The sequence below is a fragment of the Aaosphaeria arxii genome (assembly GCF_010015735.1).
Source record: "Aaosphaeria arxii CBS 175.79 unplaced genomic scaffold BU24scaffold_4, whole genome shotgun sequence".
In the NCBI taxonomy this organism is placed as follows: Eukaryota; Fungi; Ascomycota; class Dothideomycetes; order Pleosporales; genus Aaosphaeria; species Aaosphaeria arxii.
Window position 1 is genome coordinate 888,310 of NW_022983477.1, and position 19,145 is coordinate 907,454.

A 19,145-nucleotide genomic window follows, 5' to 3' on the forward strand; every position below is an offset into this window, starting at 1 on the left:
GTCAAGCTGCATATCTAACCGCCAGCTACTTTTGACTCAACACCACGAACCCGCTCACGCTATCAACCCGAGGTAATAGCATTACAACCAGCTAGTGCCAAGATGTCCGCCGGAACAATCGCAGTCTGCAAGTTCGTAGGCACAATAAGCCTGGGCCTACTCACAGTAAGTCTTATCGAAGCCGCCAGCTCCACGCTGGATTCGTGCCCAATCCTCGACACGCATCACCGGGTGTCAAGATCAATGCAGATACCACAAATCTAGCAAAGTAAATTGAAAAATAGCTAATTATCAACAGGGTGTCTCAGCGACGCTCAGCACGCTGACCCTACCATCACTCTTGACCCTCTCAACCGCCGTGACCGCCCGCTCAACAGTAACCTACCTCCGCACCCGCACCAGCATTCGAACCTCTTATCTAAGACACATCACGACCTTCTCCCTCTTCTCCGCGTACCTCCTCTCTCCACGACGATTCCGCCACCCGTACCTCCTATACACCTCCATCCTCACATTCCTCTCCGGCCCCGGTGTGGACTTCGCTATCCAGCTCAAGGAAGGCAGCGACGCGTCGCGGGAGGCCCTCGACCTCGAGGCCCAGGGCGACGATGTCAATGGCGAGATGGTGCGCAAGAACGTGGAGCGCATGCAGTACACCGAGAACGTGAGGAGCATCGTCGCTGGGCTTGCGTTCACGATGGCTACGGTCGGGCTGTGGGGTGACGGCGCGTAGAAAAAGTGAGCAATTCCGAAGAAAGTATTACATTTACTTCCCGCAAGAAGACGGACTACTCGACGACGACTATGAAGAAATCAGAATTGCAACGATTGCTGGATGGACTGATGGTGTATTGGAGTTTTGATAGATCGCGATTATTCCCCCTCCCCTTACCCCCTCCCGTATGTACATCTGGTGTTTGAGGGAGTTGGAATTGCCGTTGCGTAGCTGGTACTTGTTTATATCGACATTCCCCCTTCTTGCCCTTCCGTAGGGCTTTGTACATCTATGAAACAAGAAATAGGATATCTATACTCGTTTATATGCATTTGGGTAACGGCGATGTGAACTATCCGTGTAGACATGATAACATGGTTTTAGTTTACATGGAAAAGTTGAAACATGCCCATTGAGTTCGAAATATCTTACCATTCTAATGTATCCTCAGTCATTAATCGTTCGGAGCTGGGCTCACATAATGAGGCATCTCGTCATGCCAAGATCCGCTGCCCCACTATCAAGGTACTGCCTCGACCCACGTACACTCAACCTCAGCATCAGCGGTGTGCTTTCGAACACTCCGGACCTCTACACATTGAAGTCCACTTTCCCTTCAATTCGAATAGCTAACCTCCCCATTATCCTCCATCATGCAGTCAGGAATCTCCGGTAACTACAAACCCCTCCCCCACTCTCCCCACAACCACCGCCATTCTAACCTCCCAACTCCAGCATCCCAAGAGCTCAAAACCGCTCTCGGAGAGCTCATAAGCAGCACCACGCAGCGAGGACTTCTCGCCACAATCACCAATGAACAAATAACCCCCAGCGGCACGATCCCCTCCTCCACCCCCTCCTTCCTCTCCGACCTCAACACCCTCAGCCCTCACATCCACCCCAACCAAGCCCTGTACATCCTCCTCCGCCGCGCCGATGCCCTCACCTCCGCGGACAAATCCCTCGTCGCGGTAACCTACGTCCCGAACGCCGCTCCTGTCCGCCAAAAAATGCTCTTCGCCTCCACGCGGCTCACGCTCGTCCGCGAGCTCGGCGGCGAACACTTCCCAGAGAGCGTCTTCACGACCGAAGCCGACGAACTGACCTCCTCAGGCTGGGAGAAGCACGTCAAGCACACGGAGAGCGCGAACCCACTCACCCAGGAGGAGCGCGACCTGCAGAACATCCGGGAGGCGGAGGCGCTGGAGTCGCGCGGCACGCAGGGCAAGGGGCTGATCCAGGGCGGGCAGATTGCGATTCGTGCGGACGGGGAGATTTCTGCGGCATTGAAGGCACTCGGGGAGGGCGGGGAGGATAACTTGGTGCAGTTGAGGATGGATGTGCCGAGTGAGACGTTGAGGTTTGTGGGGTCGGATACTGCGGACGAGACGACGCTGGCGGGGAAGATCGATGCGAGCGAGCCGCGGTATTCGTTTTATAGGCATGGTGGTAAGGAGGGGGCGATTGTGTTTGTTTCGACGTGTCCGAGTGGCGCGAAGATTAAGGAGAGGATGTTGTATGCGGCGAGTAGGGGGAACGTTATCACGTTGGCGCAGACGGAGGGCGGGTTGAAGGTTGCGAAGAGGATTGAGGCGACGAATCCGGATGAGGTTACCGCGCAGGTTATTTTGGATGAGTTTAAGGTTGAGGCGGTGGAGGAGAAGAAGGGTTTTGCGAAGCCGAAGAGGCCTGGAAGGCGGTAGAGGTTGAGCATGTTTTGAAAATGCATTTGATATATGGTTGTTGTTGTTGTTGTTGTTGTTGTTGTTGTTGTTGTTGTTGTTGTTGTTGTTGAGACAGTAGGTTGGGAGAAAGTGTCGGAGCTGCTGGCTCGGCTCCATGGTACGTCGGCATAGATAGACATGAAAAACCAAGGGTATTAAAAGAACGATCAAAGAATTGTGCTTGGTAAGAATCGATATGACTTTTTATCATGATTCTTACGAACTGTCCGTCCAACTATGCCTGTGCATGGACATTGACTCCACCTCTATAGTCGGCCATCATGCAATATTTCCAAAAGAAAAGAAACCTAGATACACCGGATATCTAACTTCAAAGCATACCCAACATCGACAACAATGAACAAGAAGAAGACTTGTCTCCCCTCTCTCATACACACCCGTCAGCTTTCCGTCATAACACACGACAAATGTTCACGTATTTACAGCCTCCATCATTCCTCACCAAACACAAAAATGGAGATAGAATAAAGGAACTCTACTCCTCGTACTGCCCACCCGGTATCATCTCCCTGCCCTTCTCGAGCACGCCCTTGAGGTACTCGTACACGGTGAACGTAACGGCCTGGCCGGGCGCCACACGCATGATGCGAGGAGTGATACCCTTGTAGAAGCTCCGACTGCCTTCCTGTTTCCACATGTCCCTTTTCGTGCGTTAGTGATTTATTTCTCTTCTCTCTTGGAAGACCACAGGAAAGGGGAAGAGGAAGACTCACTTCGAGATATTAACAATCCTACTCACAGCCGTCTGCCCAGGCTCCGCAGGCGTCTTCTGCAACCTTGTCTTAATCGTATCGATCGGCGCATTGCTGAGCGGGCCCATCGCACCGCTCACCAACCCAATGAACATCGTCTGCCAGCTCGGCAGGTCGGTCGTGCCCTGCCAGTCCTGGAGCCGCGCGCGGAACTCGCTGTACGCCGTGAAGTTGACGGCCTGGTTGGACCCCTGGCGGAGCGCAGTGAGCGACACGCCGCGGTACAGGGCGCCGAACCCTTCTTCCTTGACCACGGTGTAGAGGGCGTGCGCGGCGTTGCGGTACTTGGGGACGTCGAGCGGGTCCGCCATTGAGTGATGTTGGGCTTGGAGTCGGATTTTGACGACTTCCATGGGTGTCACGACGGCGACGGCTTCGGTTACACCTGCGGCGAGTCCGGCTGTAGGAGGGGGTGGGTGGTTAGCTGGTGGTTCTCATTCTCCAGGGACTTGCGAGGGGATGGATTGGGGGTATGGAGATTTTGTTGCCGGTGTTTGTGTATTGGAAGTTTCTCCATTGTGTACACCTCTTTCTCATACACTGAAGAGACAGTGGGGAATTGAGTATTTCACATACCAGAAAACGTAGCCTGTCCAGTCACATTTCCCTGTCCATCAGCGAGCATTTGCTTGTACCACTCGTAACTGGTGAACCGAATGGCCATCTTGGGCACGATTCCCGTGAGGACGGCTCCAAGTCCCTTGTAGAGACCGAGCGGTGTCTCCCGTTTCACGATCTCGGATCCGGTTTTGATGAAGCCGCGTTTAGGCGCCTAAGACATGTTTAGACATTGTTCAGAATGTGTGCGTGTTCGCGCTGGAAAAAGAGTAATTGGCGAATGGTTGTTGGGGTGATATGGTGGGGAGTTGGGGAAGACATACGCCGGGAGCGCGAGCTCTTCTCGAAAGCTGCATTCGCACTTTGATTGTGTCTATAGATTGTACATATTAGTGAACTGTCTTTCTCAAGCTACTGAGATGCTCATGGCTGGGAAGTTAACACACCTAAGGGATGGCACACGAGCGCTTCCATCATACCAGCTCCTCCACCAGCTACAGTTCACAAAGTCAGTTACTTGATCACATTTGACTTTTGGTCCGATTCTACGGTTCAATTCGGGGCCATACCAATCAGATTAGTAGCGGCCGAGGCAGGCTTCTTGCCGCCAGGGCCTTGTGTCGATTTTGCGGACATGATGTGGAATTGCGAGCAATGCGCTCAAGCGGAGTCGAAGGTATCTCTTGATGTATGTACGAGATCCAATTGCTACGGGTATGCGCTGATCCTTTTGGAATGGGGTTTTGCGGGTAATGGTTCGCAATTTGTTTCTTGTCTTACGCAGGTATGCAAGAACTGATATCTTTTTCCTCGGCAATGTCTTGAAACAAAGGAATTGGTATATGATGCACGAAGCTCGACGAGCTCACAACGAGACAGAAAGAGCACTAAGTCACTGGGACACAGAAACGATGAGAGAGTATGAAAGTAGAAAGACAGAGAGAGAGGAAAAAGAGTAGGAAACCCGGAAGCAAAAGTACCCAGGCAATAAAAACGTCACAGTCATACTTCCCTTTAAGCCTCTCCCCCTCCTCCCCTCCAGAAAGGGTCATTTGAGCTAAGTACCCTAGTTAATAGCTACCCGCGGGTGTGAATGACCACGATGATTTGTCTGGGATGAGCCTCGGCCCTGCGTGAGCCCAGACCCAGACTGGTGGGCGTTGGAACTTGGAGGAGAGCACCAAAGGAAATGATGGACTGATTCGACTTGGCAAGGCATAGATGAGCTAATGGGTTTGACTGTGGGCAAAAGCATTACCCCAGATCCGCATCGTGGGCGAACGGAAGTTGAGAGCTTTCGGTAGCAGATCGGCTGCTAAGGAAGGCTTTTCCGAAACTGGATTTATATATTTGTATCTATCCTTTGCTGCGGCAGCGATGGAGAGAGTTTGTGCAGTTTGTTAAGAAATGTCTACATTGATGCAATCTGCATCTATCATCAGGTGTGGCGCAGAGGAAAGAGTAGTTTTTTTCTTGCCTTGAGCATAGGAATACATGTGAATGTCGACCGGGTGGAAGGTGGGAGGTCGAGTTTTCGGCTTGTGAAAGAATGACGTTCGGTGAGCTCGGCAAAACATCCCTGTCAACGCACGCGATCTAGTTTGTTACCCTTTTTGGTACGAGTATGTGGGGTTGCTTCCCCGGCTTTGTCCGCGTTGGAGAGCATTTCCATACATGACCACCTCGTGCTGTTGCAACAAGCTTAGGAGCATTTGGAGGAGTCACACTTTCACGTGGACGGGACAGACCTTCTCAGACGAAGATCTTCCGGGTTGTTGCCCCGTTTCACGCTAGGCAATGAAGACATTGAGGCAAATCACGATCACCGTATGACCGAGGTGCTCCTTGTTTCCATGCCGAAGCTTCGATGAGCACCGGAATGAATTGTCCCTGTGTACTTCACTATAGACTGTCGCCTATTCAAGAGAACAAGAGGTCGTGGTGTTGAAATTAGGGTCATTGAGATACTACTCATGCCGCAGTCTTGTGTCAAAAGTATGTACACGAACGTCCTAACCAGGTATCAATACACGCATGCGCCCCATTACACTCAGAAATCATTACCCGATAATCGTTATCATAGTTCCAAATTCTCTTCACCTTCTGGCACGTCCACGTCTTCAGTTGTGTCCATCGGCTTCAACAAGCCTTCTGGATCCGTCTCTGCTTCTGCTGCAAAGCCAACTTCGCCAAGCATGAAACGACCAAAGTACAAAATAGCGTCAAGCATTTCTTCACCAGTGGGGATGATGTTGTCTTTGGGGAGCAGGAAGCCGTAACTACCGGTGTCCCGAAGCTTGACTTGATATGCGTATTTGACCCTCAGCTCGTGGTAGAACCAATCGAGAGCACTTCCTCCGCTGGACTCGATCCGGGGGAAGATGACACGGTCCTTCTTGCCTTTGGAGTCTTTGGTTGTTATGGCGACATTTCCTTCGCAAGCTGATGTGACCTTGTACTGATGTCCTTTCTTCGACACACGGATGGCCTTGGCCAGACCGAGAGCGAGCTCTTCCAGATCCTCGATCGTCGGAGGCTCTATATTGCACGTGTATGAGTATGGGTATAGGATCTGCTGTGAGTAAGAGTGGAGGTCGAGAAACGCAACGAATTCGACATTGCTATTGTCGGTTTCGTTCTTTGCCCATTCGGCGAACCGTTGAGACTCCACGCCATGGAAGGGTTCATCTCCAGCATATGATTCGCTGCAAGGGTTCGATCGGGATGTATTGCCATCCCATTCAAAAGGATAGCTTCGGTCAAGATCTATGCCATGGCAAAAGCGGAGACTCGTTGGCTGTCTGTTCTTCCTCCACAAACGATCTGTCTCCCAGGTATAGGCATAACCATCAGGATTGAGCGTTGGAACGAAGACGAAATCGAAGTTCTCAAGCAATTTAGTTACGGTGTATATCTTTCCATACGAATTGATAAGGCTCCATGCAATGTAGTTGACCGTGCTCGTGGAAATCCATTCGCGGGCATGAGATCCGCCTGTGATCAGCACAGTCCTGCGAGGTGGGGTTGGCTCGTCGTTGTTCGTGGGGTGGACTCCAACGCGCAAAGCGGGAATGTCTCGGCCTTCGTAGGTGATACCAACGTTGATCTTGCGCACATGGGTAGTGAACATGGAAGACATCAGACTCATCCAAGGAGAGATGACGGACAGAGGCTGATAGTCCTGGAAGAAGGGGTGGCCCTTGGATCTGGAGGGAGAAGTGGTTTTGAGATGAGATGAGAAGGCGCGGTCGTTATCGTGGGATTGCGCGGAAGCCGAAGGATATGAATCGAAGATGGCTTGTGCGAGCTCTAGGTTTTGCATGAGTGGTACGTGGGATTTTTGGAGTGAATCCGGGAGGAGGTTTAGGAGAGAAGGAAGCTGTTGTAGGTCAATAATTGGTGCTCTGAGTGTTTTACTGCGGTTGACAGCGCTATCAACGTACCACATCCTGTGCTATCCGCACATCGACCCAGTCCTCATTGAACTCCCATATGTCCAGGAACAAGATGTCGGCCGCGTCTGCTAGAGATTGAGCTTCCTCGGGTGTGCTGATGGTGAATCGCAACACCATGTCATCCCCGTACTGTGCAATCGTCTGCTTTCCCAAGGTATCATCCTGCTCCTGAGAGTTGCCACTGCTAGGTCGCAAGTTGGCTTGGGTGTGCGATTCGCCCCATATCTTTCGGATTACGGCGTCAGATAGCTTGCGCCAGGGCCGAGGGCTTTCCTTGAGGGGCTGAAGAGGAAGATCGTGAGCGAGTTCAGAGGTCGGGTGGTGCGGGGCGGCGTGTAGTGTGGAGGGAGTGAGGAGCAGCAAGCTCAGCAGGGTGCGGGAATGCATCGTGCTGGGAGGACCTTAACGAAACATAGGAAAAGGATTAAGGGAGAGAGCGGAGGGGCGATACCCGCGGGAGAGGAGAGGAGGGTGGGATATTGATTGGGATTGGCGATGTGATGCGATGCGATCCGATACAATGGGGTTGCAGGACTTGAAGGTGAATGAGCGAATGCAGGAATCGTGAAGCGGGTCAAGAAATCTACGCAGGCACAGGCAGTCCTCCGTATCGTACTCGTACTCGTAAGAGCCCGTTAGAGTATTAGCGAATGGAATGAATGGGATGGGAGGCTGCCTGGCCTGGCCTGGCCTGGCATGACATGGATGGGCACATGGGGAAGCTGTCCGTCTCAGGCAACTCCCAATCCGGTAAGTTACGTACCTCGGAGAGACGAGCTGGGTTTAGCTCGGCTTCTAATGGATGACTAACAACTACGAACCACAGCATCTCGTAATAAATAGAATAAATCATATAGTGTATTCTACGAGCAGTGAATGATACCAGATCAATTGCCTAGACTGTGTGAGTTCACAGTTAATTCAATGAAGTCCAGGTATCTCTTGTCACGTAATTCCTAGCCGGCAACGTTGCTGACCTCCTTCTCGTATAACGCCTAACTTATCGTATAACTAGCGGTATGGCATATTCGCACCATGGGTACTTGTAGTTCTGCGACGGGCTGCATGTAACAAATGAAACAGATAAATAAAGGTACAAACAACCTCTACATCAGGAATGCTCTGGTATAGTGTGGAGAGAGCATGAAGATAGTCAATTGAATAGTTAGGTATTTCGTAGATACTTATTGCTTTCGTACGGAATAACGCGAACATGTACTCTTCACATGTACTCCGTACCTCGAAGTAATTACCACGTACCGGGTATGCGCCAAAAGATGTACCACAGTAGCTAGAAATTACCTACTCTTGGTCCTCCTCTTGGGAATCCTGCTCTCGGATCAAGTTGTGGACCATGGGAAGACCTGGATTGCGTGTATCTATGCCATAATAATCACGTCTATGCCCCATGTGTGCCCAGTCTCGGTCTTGTTAGGTTTGGCCTCGTCCCTCTCAGATCTTCCTCTCCACTGTGCTGCATCGTCTCCCCGTGCCCATCTCCATCTCTGCCATCTACTGGTCCCTAGATGGGAGACCTCAGCTCTCAGCTCAGCTCCAATCCAGCCCACTTCAGCTCCATGATAGGTCTCCTCTCCTAAATTGCTAACTCACCTATTTTTGCTATTCCTATTCCTATGGCCTTATCCCATCTCGCCTTGCCTAAGAACATTCTAGCCCTAAAGCGTACCAACAGATACGTATACCCTTCATTAGGTACACCGGTCCAGGTACCTCATCTCGTCTCGTCTCATCCTCCTTTTTCTTTTGTTCTGTGATATGGTTTGATTCGATTTCAATCTCCACTCCAGCTCTGTTCTGTTTCGAATTCCCTTTCAGTAATTAGTACTACGGAGTATTGTGCAAAGAATCAGGTTGTCTGCCTGTCTGTCTGGGTTGTTAACTTGTTTGTCTGCCCCCCGCTGTGGCCGTCATTCGTCCACGCATTCACGTCCGCGTCCACGTCCACAACGGCAAACCCACGTTCCATCCATCCTCCCAACTCACTCAATCTCCACACACCCACCGGCGCCAACTACGACAATACTATCCGTACTACATACCCTACAACCACCAGTCCACCACCTTACCTATTACTATCTCAGCCTTACGGCGCACTTCCGACCCCCCGACTTGACTTCCTGACCTGCCTTACCTCCCACCCACCTCCTCATCCCCCCAGTACAAGCAACCTCCCACTTCCGCCTTTCTCACCACTCTCACCACCCTCCAAAAAACTTAACACGCAACCCGACTGTGCCATGTACCCCATTGTGCGACACATATCTGCGTAGATGAGCTGCTAGCATCCGTGAGCGCAATGCCTCTGAGGGCTCTTCGACCAAATCGTAGTGAACGGGACCTTCAACGCCGCAGCACCCTGGACCTCTTCACTCGGAAGACCGCGCGCATTAATCAATCCAGCGACCAGCTGAGCAGCACTCCCGCTGCAGAACCCGAAGATGCAACTCGACTGTCGTCCACCACCGATGTAGGCAGGCCCTCGTGGGCGGACGAGTCCAACAACAATGGCCCACCCCCTTCGCCGCCGGTGCAGGAACACACCCCGAACACGCGACGCTTCAGTATGCTAAGGTTTCGCCATGCATCGGATTCGCAATTGTCCACAAGGGCAAAGGAACAGCAAGCTGCCGCCGAAGCCCCGCCCGTTCCCACGGTTCCTGCCATGACAATAGACAGTGAGGTTCCCCCTCCCCAATTCTCTGACCCAATCATGCGAGCATCAGCGCTGACGTATGCTAATACAGCACCGGCAATCATCACCACAGCTCCTACTGTCGTAGACCAGCCGGACCAAGCCGATCAGACGGAACTGCTAGCCAAAAGGCGAACGCGGCTCCAGCAGTTCTCCCTGCGAAGACGATCTTTCGACCCTGCATTGGCCGACCGACCAAATAATCTCCGCAAGTCGATGGACAGGAAGTCTAGCACTGATATAAAGAGGGGGCCGTTCTCGTTCAATAAAAAGGGCCAGCAGAATGCGTCCCCGGCGGAGGAACCGGGGAAGTTGTCCACTACGCAGCGCCCGGGCATACTTCACGAGTCACCAAACGAATCGTCGCAGGAAGGGAAGTCCTCATTGTCGCTTCCCGTCCAGCGCGCCTCCGAATCTTCCAGGTCAGACGGTAGCTCTGGACGCCATATCTCCTTCGAGAACACCCCAAGACCGCAAGCGACACCGAAGAATAGTTCAACGCGCCTGCGGTTCGGGCGCCGCAAAACCCAACGCGCATCTCTGTTTCCATTGCCCATGAAAATAACACCTCCTGAATTCCCTGACACGGCACCTGCGACCCCACGCGCGTCCACGAGCGGAGTCAGTTCTGGATCCCCGCATCACTCGCCAGGCGCGGAAAGTCCGCCTTTGACCGCGATACACAATTCTCACCTCGACGTCGAACATGGTCCAGGAACTCCGCCCATTCCCTCGCCTTCACAGGTCGCCCAAGCTGCTGCGGCTATAAACATCACCACGCCACACCCCGAGTTGCTACGCAACGATTCTCAAAGATCCATACGCTCCTCACGCTCTTCACCAAATGCCACGCCTATACGTCTGGGATTAAGGGGGCGATCCTCTACTATGGGTTCGCTAGGTGGCCGATCTGATGATGTACCCCCGCCTACTCCACCTTACGCAGGCAACGGGGGCAGTGGTAGGACGTCGACTTCTACGGTTGGGAGGACAAGCTTCAGCAATCTGTTTGGGCTCGGTGCAAGATTTCGTCAGAATTCAGAACCGCACTCGCCTAGGCATGGGTCTCCTGCTCACGGACTCCCAGGTTCATCCGCATTGTCTTCACATCAGAATTCTATGAGTATCAGCCGAGAAGCCCTGATCCTACCAGAACGGGAAGAAGGCGAAACCCCCGGTCATTTCCTCGAAAGGATGGAAGCAAACAATGTTGGAAAAAGCGCCATTGCCAGTGTCCTTACGAAGACAGAAGATGCGTTTCTTCTTTCAGTCTTGCGCAGTTATATGCGCAAGTTTGCTTTCTTCGGCGATCCCATCGATATGGCAATACGCAAATTACTGATGCAGGTAGAGTTGCCCAAGGAGACACAACAGATTGACCGAGTTTTGCAAGGGTTTGCTGATCGCTACCACGAGTGCAATCCCGGCATCTACATCAATCCAGGTAGGCACAAAAATAGATGTTTAAGATGCTTGGCACTGACTCGTTGTAGACAAGACATATTTCATCTCGTTCTCGATTGTCATCCTTCACACGGACTTTTTCAACAAGAATAACAAGAGGAAAATGCAAAGAGCCGATTACATCAAAAACTCATCCTGCGAGGGCGTTTCCGACGATGTTCTGGGGTGCATATACGACAATATTGTCTACACACCTTTCATTCATATCGAAGACGAGGTTGATTTGAAGAACGTGGCATCACGGCGATCGAAGCGGGTTGCAGTACTAAAGGGTCCAATGAATGACCCAGCAAGAAAAGCGGCGAAAGAGCCTATAGATCCATACACCCTTATTCTTGAAGGGAAATTGGACGCGCTGCGCCCTACCATCAAGGATGTCATGAACCTGGATGATCCTTACAGTTACCTTGGAACTTCACCTACACTCGACACTAAGAATGCGTATAAGCTGTTTTCCAGGTATGGAGTTATCCAAATCGTGTCTTCTCGGTCGCGACCAGAAGCATTCATGTCGCAATCATCTCAAGAGAACCCATTGGAATCTTCCGTTGGGATTGTGGAGATGCCAGTTACCAAGGTGGGAGTGCTTTGGAGGAAGGATACAAAGCGAAAGAAGGCAAGGTCACCATGGCAAGAGTGGGGTGCGGTTCTCACCCGATCGGGTCTTTCTCTGTTTAAAATGTCAAGCTGGGCCAAGAACCTTATGCATCAACACGAGCAGCATGTCAAACATGGGGAAACGGGCGCTGTCGTTTTCCAGCCGCCTCTGCAGGAGTTCAAGCAAGACCACATGATACCTATGGATGGTGCCGTGGCCTTGGTAGACAACACATACAGCAGGCATAAGAATGCCTTTGTTGTCTTTTCCAAGAACGGCGAGGAGACCTTCTTGGCTGATAGTGAAAAGGATCTGAACGACTGGCTTGGGACCCTGAACTATTCGGCCGCTTTCGAAACTCTCGGCGTGCGACCGAGAGGCATGATAGGGGGCCTATATGAGGGACAGAGACATCGAGGCATCAGGCGACTTGAATCTGCACACTCTACCAAATCAGTACCGACAGCGACGGGCGAGGTCACCATAAGAAGCGGCAAGATCGATAGCCAATTCGCCCAGGAAATGATGAACTCTCGGAGGGAGCTAATGCAGCTTCGAATCGACGAGTCCGAAGAAAAGCTAACACAAGCAATCAAGCAATTGGAGGCCCGGCTTAGAGACGCTAGGCATCTGCAAATATTGGCGCCGATTCAACCGAAAACCCGCGAATTGCTCATCCATGCCGCTGGAAGACTGGCTGCAAAACTCAAATGGGCTCGAATTGAAATCTGGCGTATGAAGTGTCATCGCGATATACTGGCACAGGAGCTAGAGGAAGAAAGGCGTACGAACAACGAACGTCAAGCTCGCATCGACAAGATCAGCGCAACCTCACAGGCCTCACCTTCGCAACTCTCCCCTCAGCAGTCCAACAAAACATCAAAACTTGGTAGCCTTGCCCGCTTGAGTTCCAAATCTAGCTCGAATAATGCAATACAAAGGCCACCAAACTCGCCCTCGGCCTCGTCTTTCCGACCAGGCACAAAGTCTTCGCGAGATTCCGACTTTGGTGAGGATCTTGCTTTCAAGACCCCTCCAGAAGGATCCCAGCAATCGAGTCCGAGCCATCCTTCAGGCCAGTTCAGTCTTCCTCCTCTCACATTCAGTCATTCATCGGACCACCGACTTTCCTTCACTAGCTCGCTCGCTCAGTCGCCTCGTTTGGCCCCAAGTGAGCGGGAGCATCGCCCTTCAATATCTACCATGGGCGATGGAACGGTTGACTCGGACGCTGCCTCTGAAAGATCTCGATATACGACACCGCCCCCTATCGAGATTGGGAAAACAGAACCCAAGACGCCTGAAATTCGTCCTGCCGATGCTTTACGTCCAGACATTGACTCCGAATCAGATGCTGAGTATCCACCCTCGGCAGTTGCTGGCTCTCCAGAATCTCGTTTGAAGTTTAGGCGGAGCTTGCAGAAAACTCTGCGCGAAGCTCATGGTGCAACTACAGGCCACCGCCGCGGACACAAGTCGCGTGACTCGGCATCGACTGTAGTCAGTGATGATACGAAGGAGAGTGAGGGTCTTGCGCGAGGCAAGGGAAGCTTCACAGTACATGGCAAGAAGGCATCCGTCATTACCTTCGGTGCTGATTGGCACAACACGTCTGCAGAAGAACGACTGAAGATACGGAAACAGGCACAGGAGGCTCTTGAGGGTGCTGGACCGGTCGATGACAGAGCAAGCGCCGATGGCCGGGCACATTCCATCGCCAGTGACGGCGCTCCAATAATGATGAGTGCTCGCGCCGGCGAACCTGACGATGTCAGCCCTCACCACTACCTGCACGAATTTGACCTTCGCAAACAACGTCATGTGTCATCTCAAACCATCACCCCAGCCAACTACCGGGAAAGTTCGAAGGGAAAGGCCGCCGAAAGTGATGACGATTCGGAAATGAGCGACATCGAAGAAGAGTTGTCTCCAAAGGACCGAAGTCCCACAGATCCCCAACACATTCAGAGCTCGAGTGGTGCTCAGGAACGATCCGAAGCCTCCAAAGCGTGAGGAGCTCGGGTTCAATGCATCTTCCCCTTCTGTCTTCAATTACTTCGTTATATTTCCTTTGTCTCTGCGTGGGGGAAAAGCTTCTGCGTTCGCGCACTACTCCATGATGCATTTAATCATATCCTCGCGTTGTATATCCATGTCGCATTGCATAAACAAGCGATCGAATTTCCATCAAAACATTTCCTTGCTGTCCTCCACAACTTCTCTTTTATACATGATACACCCAGCATATCCACACGCATGCACGCGAGCATAAATACATATACATACACCATGAAAAACCCTTTCAAGTCCACCTCTGCTCTTTCTTGGATGTCTGCAGATTCATCTTGACGTAACACACATGGCGACAGCAGGTACCATACGAGTCACAACCTTCCCTTCCATATTCCCATGAACGCTAGCCACACCCCAAACACGAAACCTCCTATAACATGATCCCCTCCACTGTTCGCCCCCTCATCACGGCATGCAGGTACACGGCCTCTTGATACTGTATGTACATATATATGCACCATAGACGAATTCTCCTGGAATCACTCCCAATACATTCGTCTCTTCCGTCTCTTCCGTCTTGCGCCGTGATTCACATGTTCCCTCTTTCGACTCTTCCCGTAAGAAACGTAATGCCACGCTGTCTGTGGGTTCGTCATGTAGTCGTGGCATGGAGGCTGGCGTTGTCTTTTTCCCTCTCCTTGCTTTCTACCCATGGCGCTCTAGGGAAGGAAGCATTGATTATGCCGATGCCGGTGGGTATGGCAAGGAGGTAGGTGTATCACTCAGGAATAAACTTTCCAAATGAGAATCACTGTGTTTGCGTGTCTGTTTCGTCTTTCCTACCTCATCGTCATTTTGAATCTGCATTCGAGAGCGGCAGTGGATGAGTGAGTAAGTGTGGTTTCCTGTGAGCGTGGGTCTCGAGAGTGGGTGTACGAATGTGTCTATGTTTTAGATTTGGAGATGGGTGGAGGTGTTGAGTTGGGCTGTAGGGGGTGGGGGGATTCATATATGATGTGATGTGATGCGTTGGTGAGTGAATGCGTGGATTTGTGATGTATGTTTTCATGTTCGGCTTGTGTGTTGTGGTGGAAAATGGTTCGTAGCTGGGGAGTTCTTTTCTTTCTGTAGTAGAGAGAAGGGAATACGGACGATGATGCGGTAGATTTTGCTTTGGTTACGTCACAGAGCGTGTCTGCTCTAAGGAAGTAATGGGAAGGAGTGGGTGATTTCCGATGACATCTTTGTTATGTTGATATACTGTCATACCTTGGCTCAAACAGGCGATTTCCCTGCATGTATGCATGTCGCATTCTGTAGGAAGTTATAAAGGGAAGGTCAGGATTCGAATGCACACACTTACATAATTCACGTGCAAAGCATCACAGAGAGACGGAAAGTTGGATTGCATGATTTTGCTACCCTCGTTGCTATCTATGGGGAGTTGCTATTTGGGGAAATGGTGCGGGCTGATTGGGAAGGAAGAAAGGAAGATTGCTGAAGTGTGAGATGGATTTATCTCTGGTTGATGTTTCTCTGAAAAGTGCTCGTAGGTAGTCCTGAGAAAGAACCGGTCCTCTTCGATGTCGAATGAACCATTTGGGAATGAATGAGGCTTTCCAGGATAATTGGAATTTTCGAAAGCGATGAAGCTTTCAGAATAACTGAAGCTCCAGAATAAGTAAGGCTTTCGTAGTAGAAAATGTCTCTGACGAATGACTGAAGCTTTTGAGGTCGATGAAATTTCCAGAAAAGATAAAAGCCCTCGAATAAAAATCAAAACTTTTAGGGAACGCTCGGAATTCGCCGTGAACGCATGGGAAGATGATAGAAAAAATGGAAATCGACCATGTTTGATGCAAGAAACCAGGAATGATGTCCATTTAGGGGAAAGCATGTTTTAGCTAGGCCTTCATAATTCGTATGTATGCTGTTATTTTGATGCTGGATGATGATGAAAGATGTGATGGCTGAATAGCGCGAAAACTTTGGGAACTAAATGGACGATTTGCCGAGAATCCAGTTTATGTGAGTGTTGATGCGAAGTGGATCAGAAGACGCTCTTTTAATTCAGCTTCCTCTTCTTGCTGGGTTGGAAGCTAGCTGTGAAGAGACACTCGTCCTCTTCTACCTCCTCTTGTTTCACCAGGACTTCCTTGCGTTTCGGCTTTGTGATCACCGATGGCTTGGAAGATTGGCTTCTGGCTGCCCTAGCCTTGTCGATGAAGTACGAAAGGTCTTGACCTAAGAGATGTGTTGATAAATCAGAGTCATCATCGGTATTACTCATGTCCAAAATCTCGACTGGCACCATCCCTTGAAGAGCGGCTGCCTTCGTCCTAAGATCGGGTAACATATCTTGGAGAGAGTCGCGAATGCTTTGACCACGATGTGTCACCTCGTAAGGCACTGGCACGAGGTCTTGAAGTTTCTGCTGGAAATTCGCCAGAATAGCATCGGCAAACTGAATATTTCCCTCAAATATAGAATCGAATCGAATCTTGGCACTTTTTTGGAAGGATCTCATAACTTGATCGAATATGTGGTTCACAGGATTGCAAAATTCGTTCAAGAGGCATTTCTTCTGGAATCGAGTTTTAGGCTCCACGTATAGCCGCTTCTTTGGAGTACTCTTGGGCCTTGTGGCTGGCAAAGATCTGTATATCTTTGCGAAAAGAGGCGTCGTAAGAATAGGGACAAGAGTGTTTTTTCGGCCATCGATCATAAGCACACCTTTGTAAAGCCGACTCTGCAGAGACTGTAGCTCTTTAATGAAGAGCTCTATGCTTGAGAGGAGCTTTTTCTTGTAGGAAAGCCATCTGGCCTTAGCAATAGAAATTGCCGTGAGGTCAGAGTTGGCATGTTGCAATGCGTGCTGGGTTTCTGCGTGGAATTGACGATAGAAGTGTGTCAAGGCAGCCCTTAATTCACCGTTCATCTCCCTTTGTCCTTGTCTCCAGAAGTTGAGTATAGTTGTGAATTCGTCGGGCAGGTCTTTGTTCCAATCAACCCCATCCACCAGAGATTGCGCCTGGGACATTCCTTTAGTGACACACCCTCCATCTCTCAAGACGCGATTGAATGCGCCATATGGATATTTCAACCACTGAGATTGTACCAAGTTGTTGATCTCGTCTCTGAAGGTGGAATTTGCAATAGGATCGGACATTAGGTTCTCCAAAGAGGTCTCGAGGTATGATCCGATACCCTTTTGCATTTTGGCTCTGAACTTGGTTCGGTATGCTGCAAAGTCTGCAGCCAAGGTCTTAAACCCCTCGCTGCGGTCCTTCTCATTTACCACTCGATCGATTTTCTCCAAAAAGGAATCAAGCTCATTAAATACCTGATAACGCCAATCTCGCAAATTGCTAGCAGCTGGCAAATCGAACAGATACTTTCGGAGTGCAGGGACTCCAGTATCCTCAGGCGACAACTCAGGCTGCTGTGCGTACGGGTACTTTGGCCTGGTGATCCATTTCAAATACTCAGTCGCAGAGATATGAAAAATCCGAACATCATCTGTTCCAATGATGTCTTCGAATTTCCCATTAAACTTAAGGTTGATACTTGCCCGCCGTTGGGCGTGTTTCATAGCCTTTCGCTGTAGGTTCAAGTAGGCTGAGTAATTTGTGAGCAGTCGATCTTGTTCGTCATCTCCGTCATCTAAAGCCTCAATTCTCATAGCTGCAGCCCATTGCACCTGGGAATTAACGTAATTAAAGTCTTCGCCTTCACATGTGTCAAGTTCGTTGTCTTGCAGTGAGTCGACCTTTGTTGCTGCAATGATGACGCCTTCAGCACCACGGCCGTGAAGGGCAGCTCGAATCTTGTTAATGGCTGAATCTTCAGTTGTAATTCTGATGGTGTCAACCAGAATTATCTCCAGATCAACTGCAGATCGAACTTCGTCAGCGTGTCGCTCTTTCAGTGCATTCCTGTCGCCCCACCCTGTCTAGGTTAGTTTTAAACTATACCCCAATGCAGGGCACCGCAGAGACATACCAGGTAGGTCGATAAATTCAAAGCCTTGCTTCAGGAGCTCCCTGTTCAGACCATAGCTTATAATGTCTACCAGAGGCCACAGCGAGAATTCATTATCAACCTTAGTCGTGAAGGGCCTGAGTTTTTTGGAAAGCTCAGCAACAGATTCTCCGTTGTAAACCACGACCCCATCGTCGCTGGAATTGACTTTGTACACAGCTTCAAGACATTTACGCACTGCCTCCCTTTGAAAGCTCCCATCTTGGAATCCTTCGGGGCTCCATGCTTCTTTGAACTTTTCCTTTCCCCCAAACACAGTCTCAAAGATATCCTGGGCTGTATCTTTCGCCTTCACCTCTGCTTCATCATGCTGGCGTTTCTTCCTCTTGCATTGGATAGCTTCGTCGTCAGAATCGTTTTCATTCTCAATCTCATCGGTAAAATGGTTGAAATGATAAAACGCTTGGGAATGATCCTCAACGATTTCCTTCATGCGATCCGGATGATGGAAGCGAATTTCTGCTCGCACAGCATGTTCCGTAGCTCCTTGGTAGTAGACATATCGGATGACGGCATTCGTGCAGGCTCCTCCATCTGACGCAGACAAGCAAAGCCCTGGACAGTCAAGCAGGCTGTTCAGGAATGTGCTCTTACCAGCTCCCTGAGGACCACTCAGGGCAACATTGAAAGTCTTGCTCCTTTTGATCTTGTATATAGACTCTCCCATATCTAGGAGTGCTTGAACCTCCAGGTCGTCTCTGGGAACCCCTTCCATGACTGAGGTAGTCATATCAGAAATCTCTCTCAACTTTCGCGATATCTCGTCATGATCCAGAGCCCACCAGTCATGCTGAATCTTTGACTCGCCGGTAGAATCATATCTGAGAATGAGCCTGTTCTTCTTGTAGAAGCTTGAAAACTCTGCGTAATCAAGGAGATTCCCAGGCGCCATTCTCGGTATTCACTCAGTTCGATGATGCGGGACAGGCTGAAAATCGTGGCAAAGATCTCGTGTGATGAGCTGGGATATTCGATATAGCAAAGCTTCCGCTGTGGGTCTGCGCGATAAGGTGTTCAGAGCTGGTGAGAGCTGGTCGAGACTACTGTATCGGTGGCCGGAAATCTTTGAATTCAAAGGGCGTGAAAGAAGG

The 19,145-nt window shown here is 50.5% G+C and overlaps 7 protein-coding genes across 7 annotated transcripts; 3 read left to right on the plus strand and 4 right to left on the minus strand.

Moving 5' to 3' along the window:
- The first annotated feature begins 52 nt into the window (after positions 1-52).
- On the plus strand, positions 53-1,130 carry BU24DRAFT_421834 (uncharacterized protein). Its single transcript, XM_033527824.1, has 2 exons — positions 53-165; positions 299-1,130. Exons 1-2 carry the CDS (start codon positions 103-105, stop codon positions 731-733), a joined length of 498 nt encoding a protein of 165 aa, XP_033383868.1. The 5' UTR covers positions 53-102; the 3' UTR covers positions 734-1,130.
- A 69-nt stretch (positions 1,131-1,199) lies between these two features.
- On the plus strand, positions 1,200-2,508 carry BU24DRAFT_421835 (twinfilin-1). Its single transcript, XM_033527825.1, has 2 exons — positions 1,200-1,387; positions 1,451-2,508. The coding sequence occupies exons 1-2, from the start codon at positions 1,369-1,371 to the stop codon at positions 2,416-2,418; spliced, it is 987 nt and encodes a 328-aa protein (XP_033383869.1). The 5' UTR covers positions 1,200-1,368; the 3' UTR covers positions 2,419-2,508.
- A 359-nt stretch (positions 2,509-2,867) lies between these two features.
- On the minus strand, positions 2,868-4,621 carry BU24DRAFT_180139 (mitochondrial uncoupling protein 2). The gene is made up of 6 exons (XM_033521605.1): positions 4,340-4,621; positions 4,217-4,264; positions 4,094-4,143; positions 3,789-3,984; positions 3,174-3,612; positions 2,868-3,101 (listed from the first exon to the last, which is right to left on the minus strand). Exons 1-6 carry the CDS (start codon positions 4,404-4,406, stop codon positions 2,936-2,938), a joined length of 966 nt encoding a protein of 321 aa, XP_033383870.1. The 5' UTR covers positions 4,407-4,621; the 3' UTR covers positions 2,868-2,935.
- Positions 4,622-5,686: 1,065 nt separating this feature from the next.
- BU24DRAFT_450227 (uncharacterized protein) lies at positions 5,687-7,836 on the minus strand. Its single transcript, XM_033531009.1, has 2 exons — positions 7,214-7,836; positions 5,687-7,149 (listed from the first exon to the last, which is right to left on the minus strand). Exons 1-2 carry the CDS (start codon positions 7,610-7,612, stop codon positions 5,848-5,850), a joined length of 1,701 nt encoding a protein of 566 aa, XP_033383871.1. The 5' UTR covers positions 7,613-7,836; the 3' UTR covers positions 5,687-5,847.
- Positions 7,837-9,187: 1,351 nt separating this feature from the next.
- BU24DRAFT_180166 (uncharacterized protein) lies at positions 9,188-14,263 on the plus strand. Its single transcript, XM_033521606.1, has 3 exons — positions 9,188-9,921; positions 9,991-11,382; positions 11,432-14,263. Exons 1-3 carry the CDS (start codon positions 9,543-9,545, stop codon positions 14,011-14,013), a joined length of 4,353 nt encoding a protein of 1,450 aa, XP_033383872.1. The 5' UTR covers positions 9,188-9,542; the 3' UTR covers positions 14,014-14,263.
- Positions 14,264-15,246: 983 nt separating this feature from the next.
- Positions 15,247-15,994, minus strand: BU24DRAFT_180174 (uncharacterized protein). The gene is made up of 2 exons (XM_033521607.1): positions 15,377-15,994; positions 15,247-15,327 (listed from the first exon to the last, which is right to left on the minus strand). The coding sequence occupies exon 1, from the start codon at positions 15,908-15,910 to the stop codon at positions 15,461-15,463; it is 450 nt and encodes a 149-aa protein (XP_033383873.1). The 5' UTR covers positions 15,911-15,994; the 3' UTR covers positions 15,247-15,327; positions 15,377-15,460.
- BU24DRAFT_480282 (uncharacterized protein) lies at positions 15,995-18,946 on the minus strand (the record flags this gene model as incomplete). The annotated part of the gene is made up of 2 exons (XM_033533118.1): positions 15,995-17,961; positions 18,016-18,946. 2 exons carry the CDS (start codon positions 18,944-18,946, stop codon positions 16,079-16,081), a joined length of 2,814 nt encoding a protein of 937 aa, XP_033383874.1. The 3' UTR covers positions 15,995-16,078.
- Between the last annotated feature and the right edge of the window lie 199 nt (positions 18,947-19,145).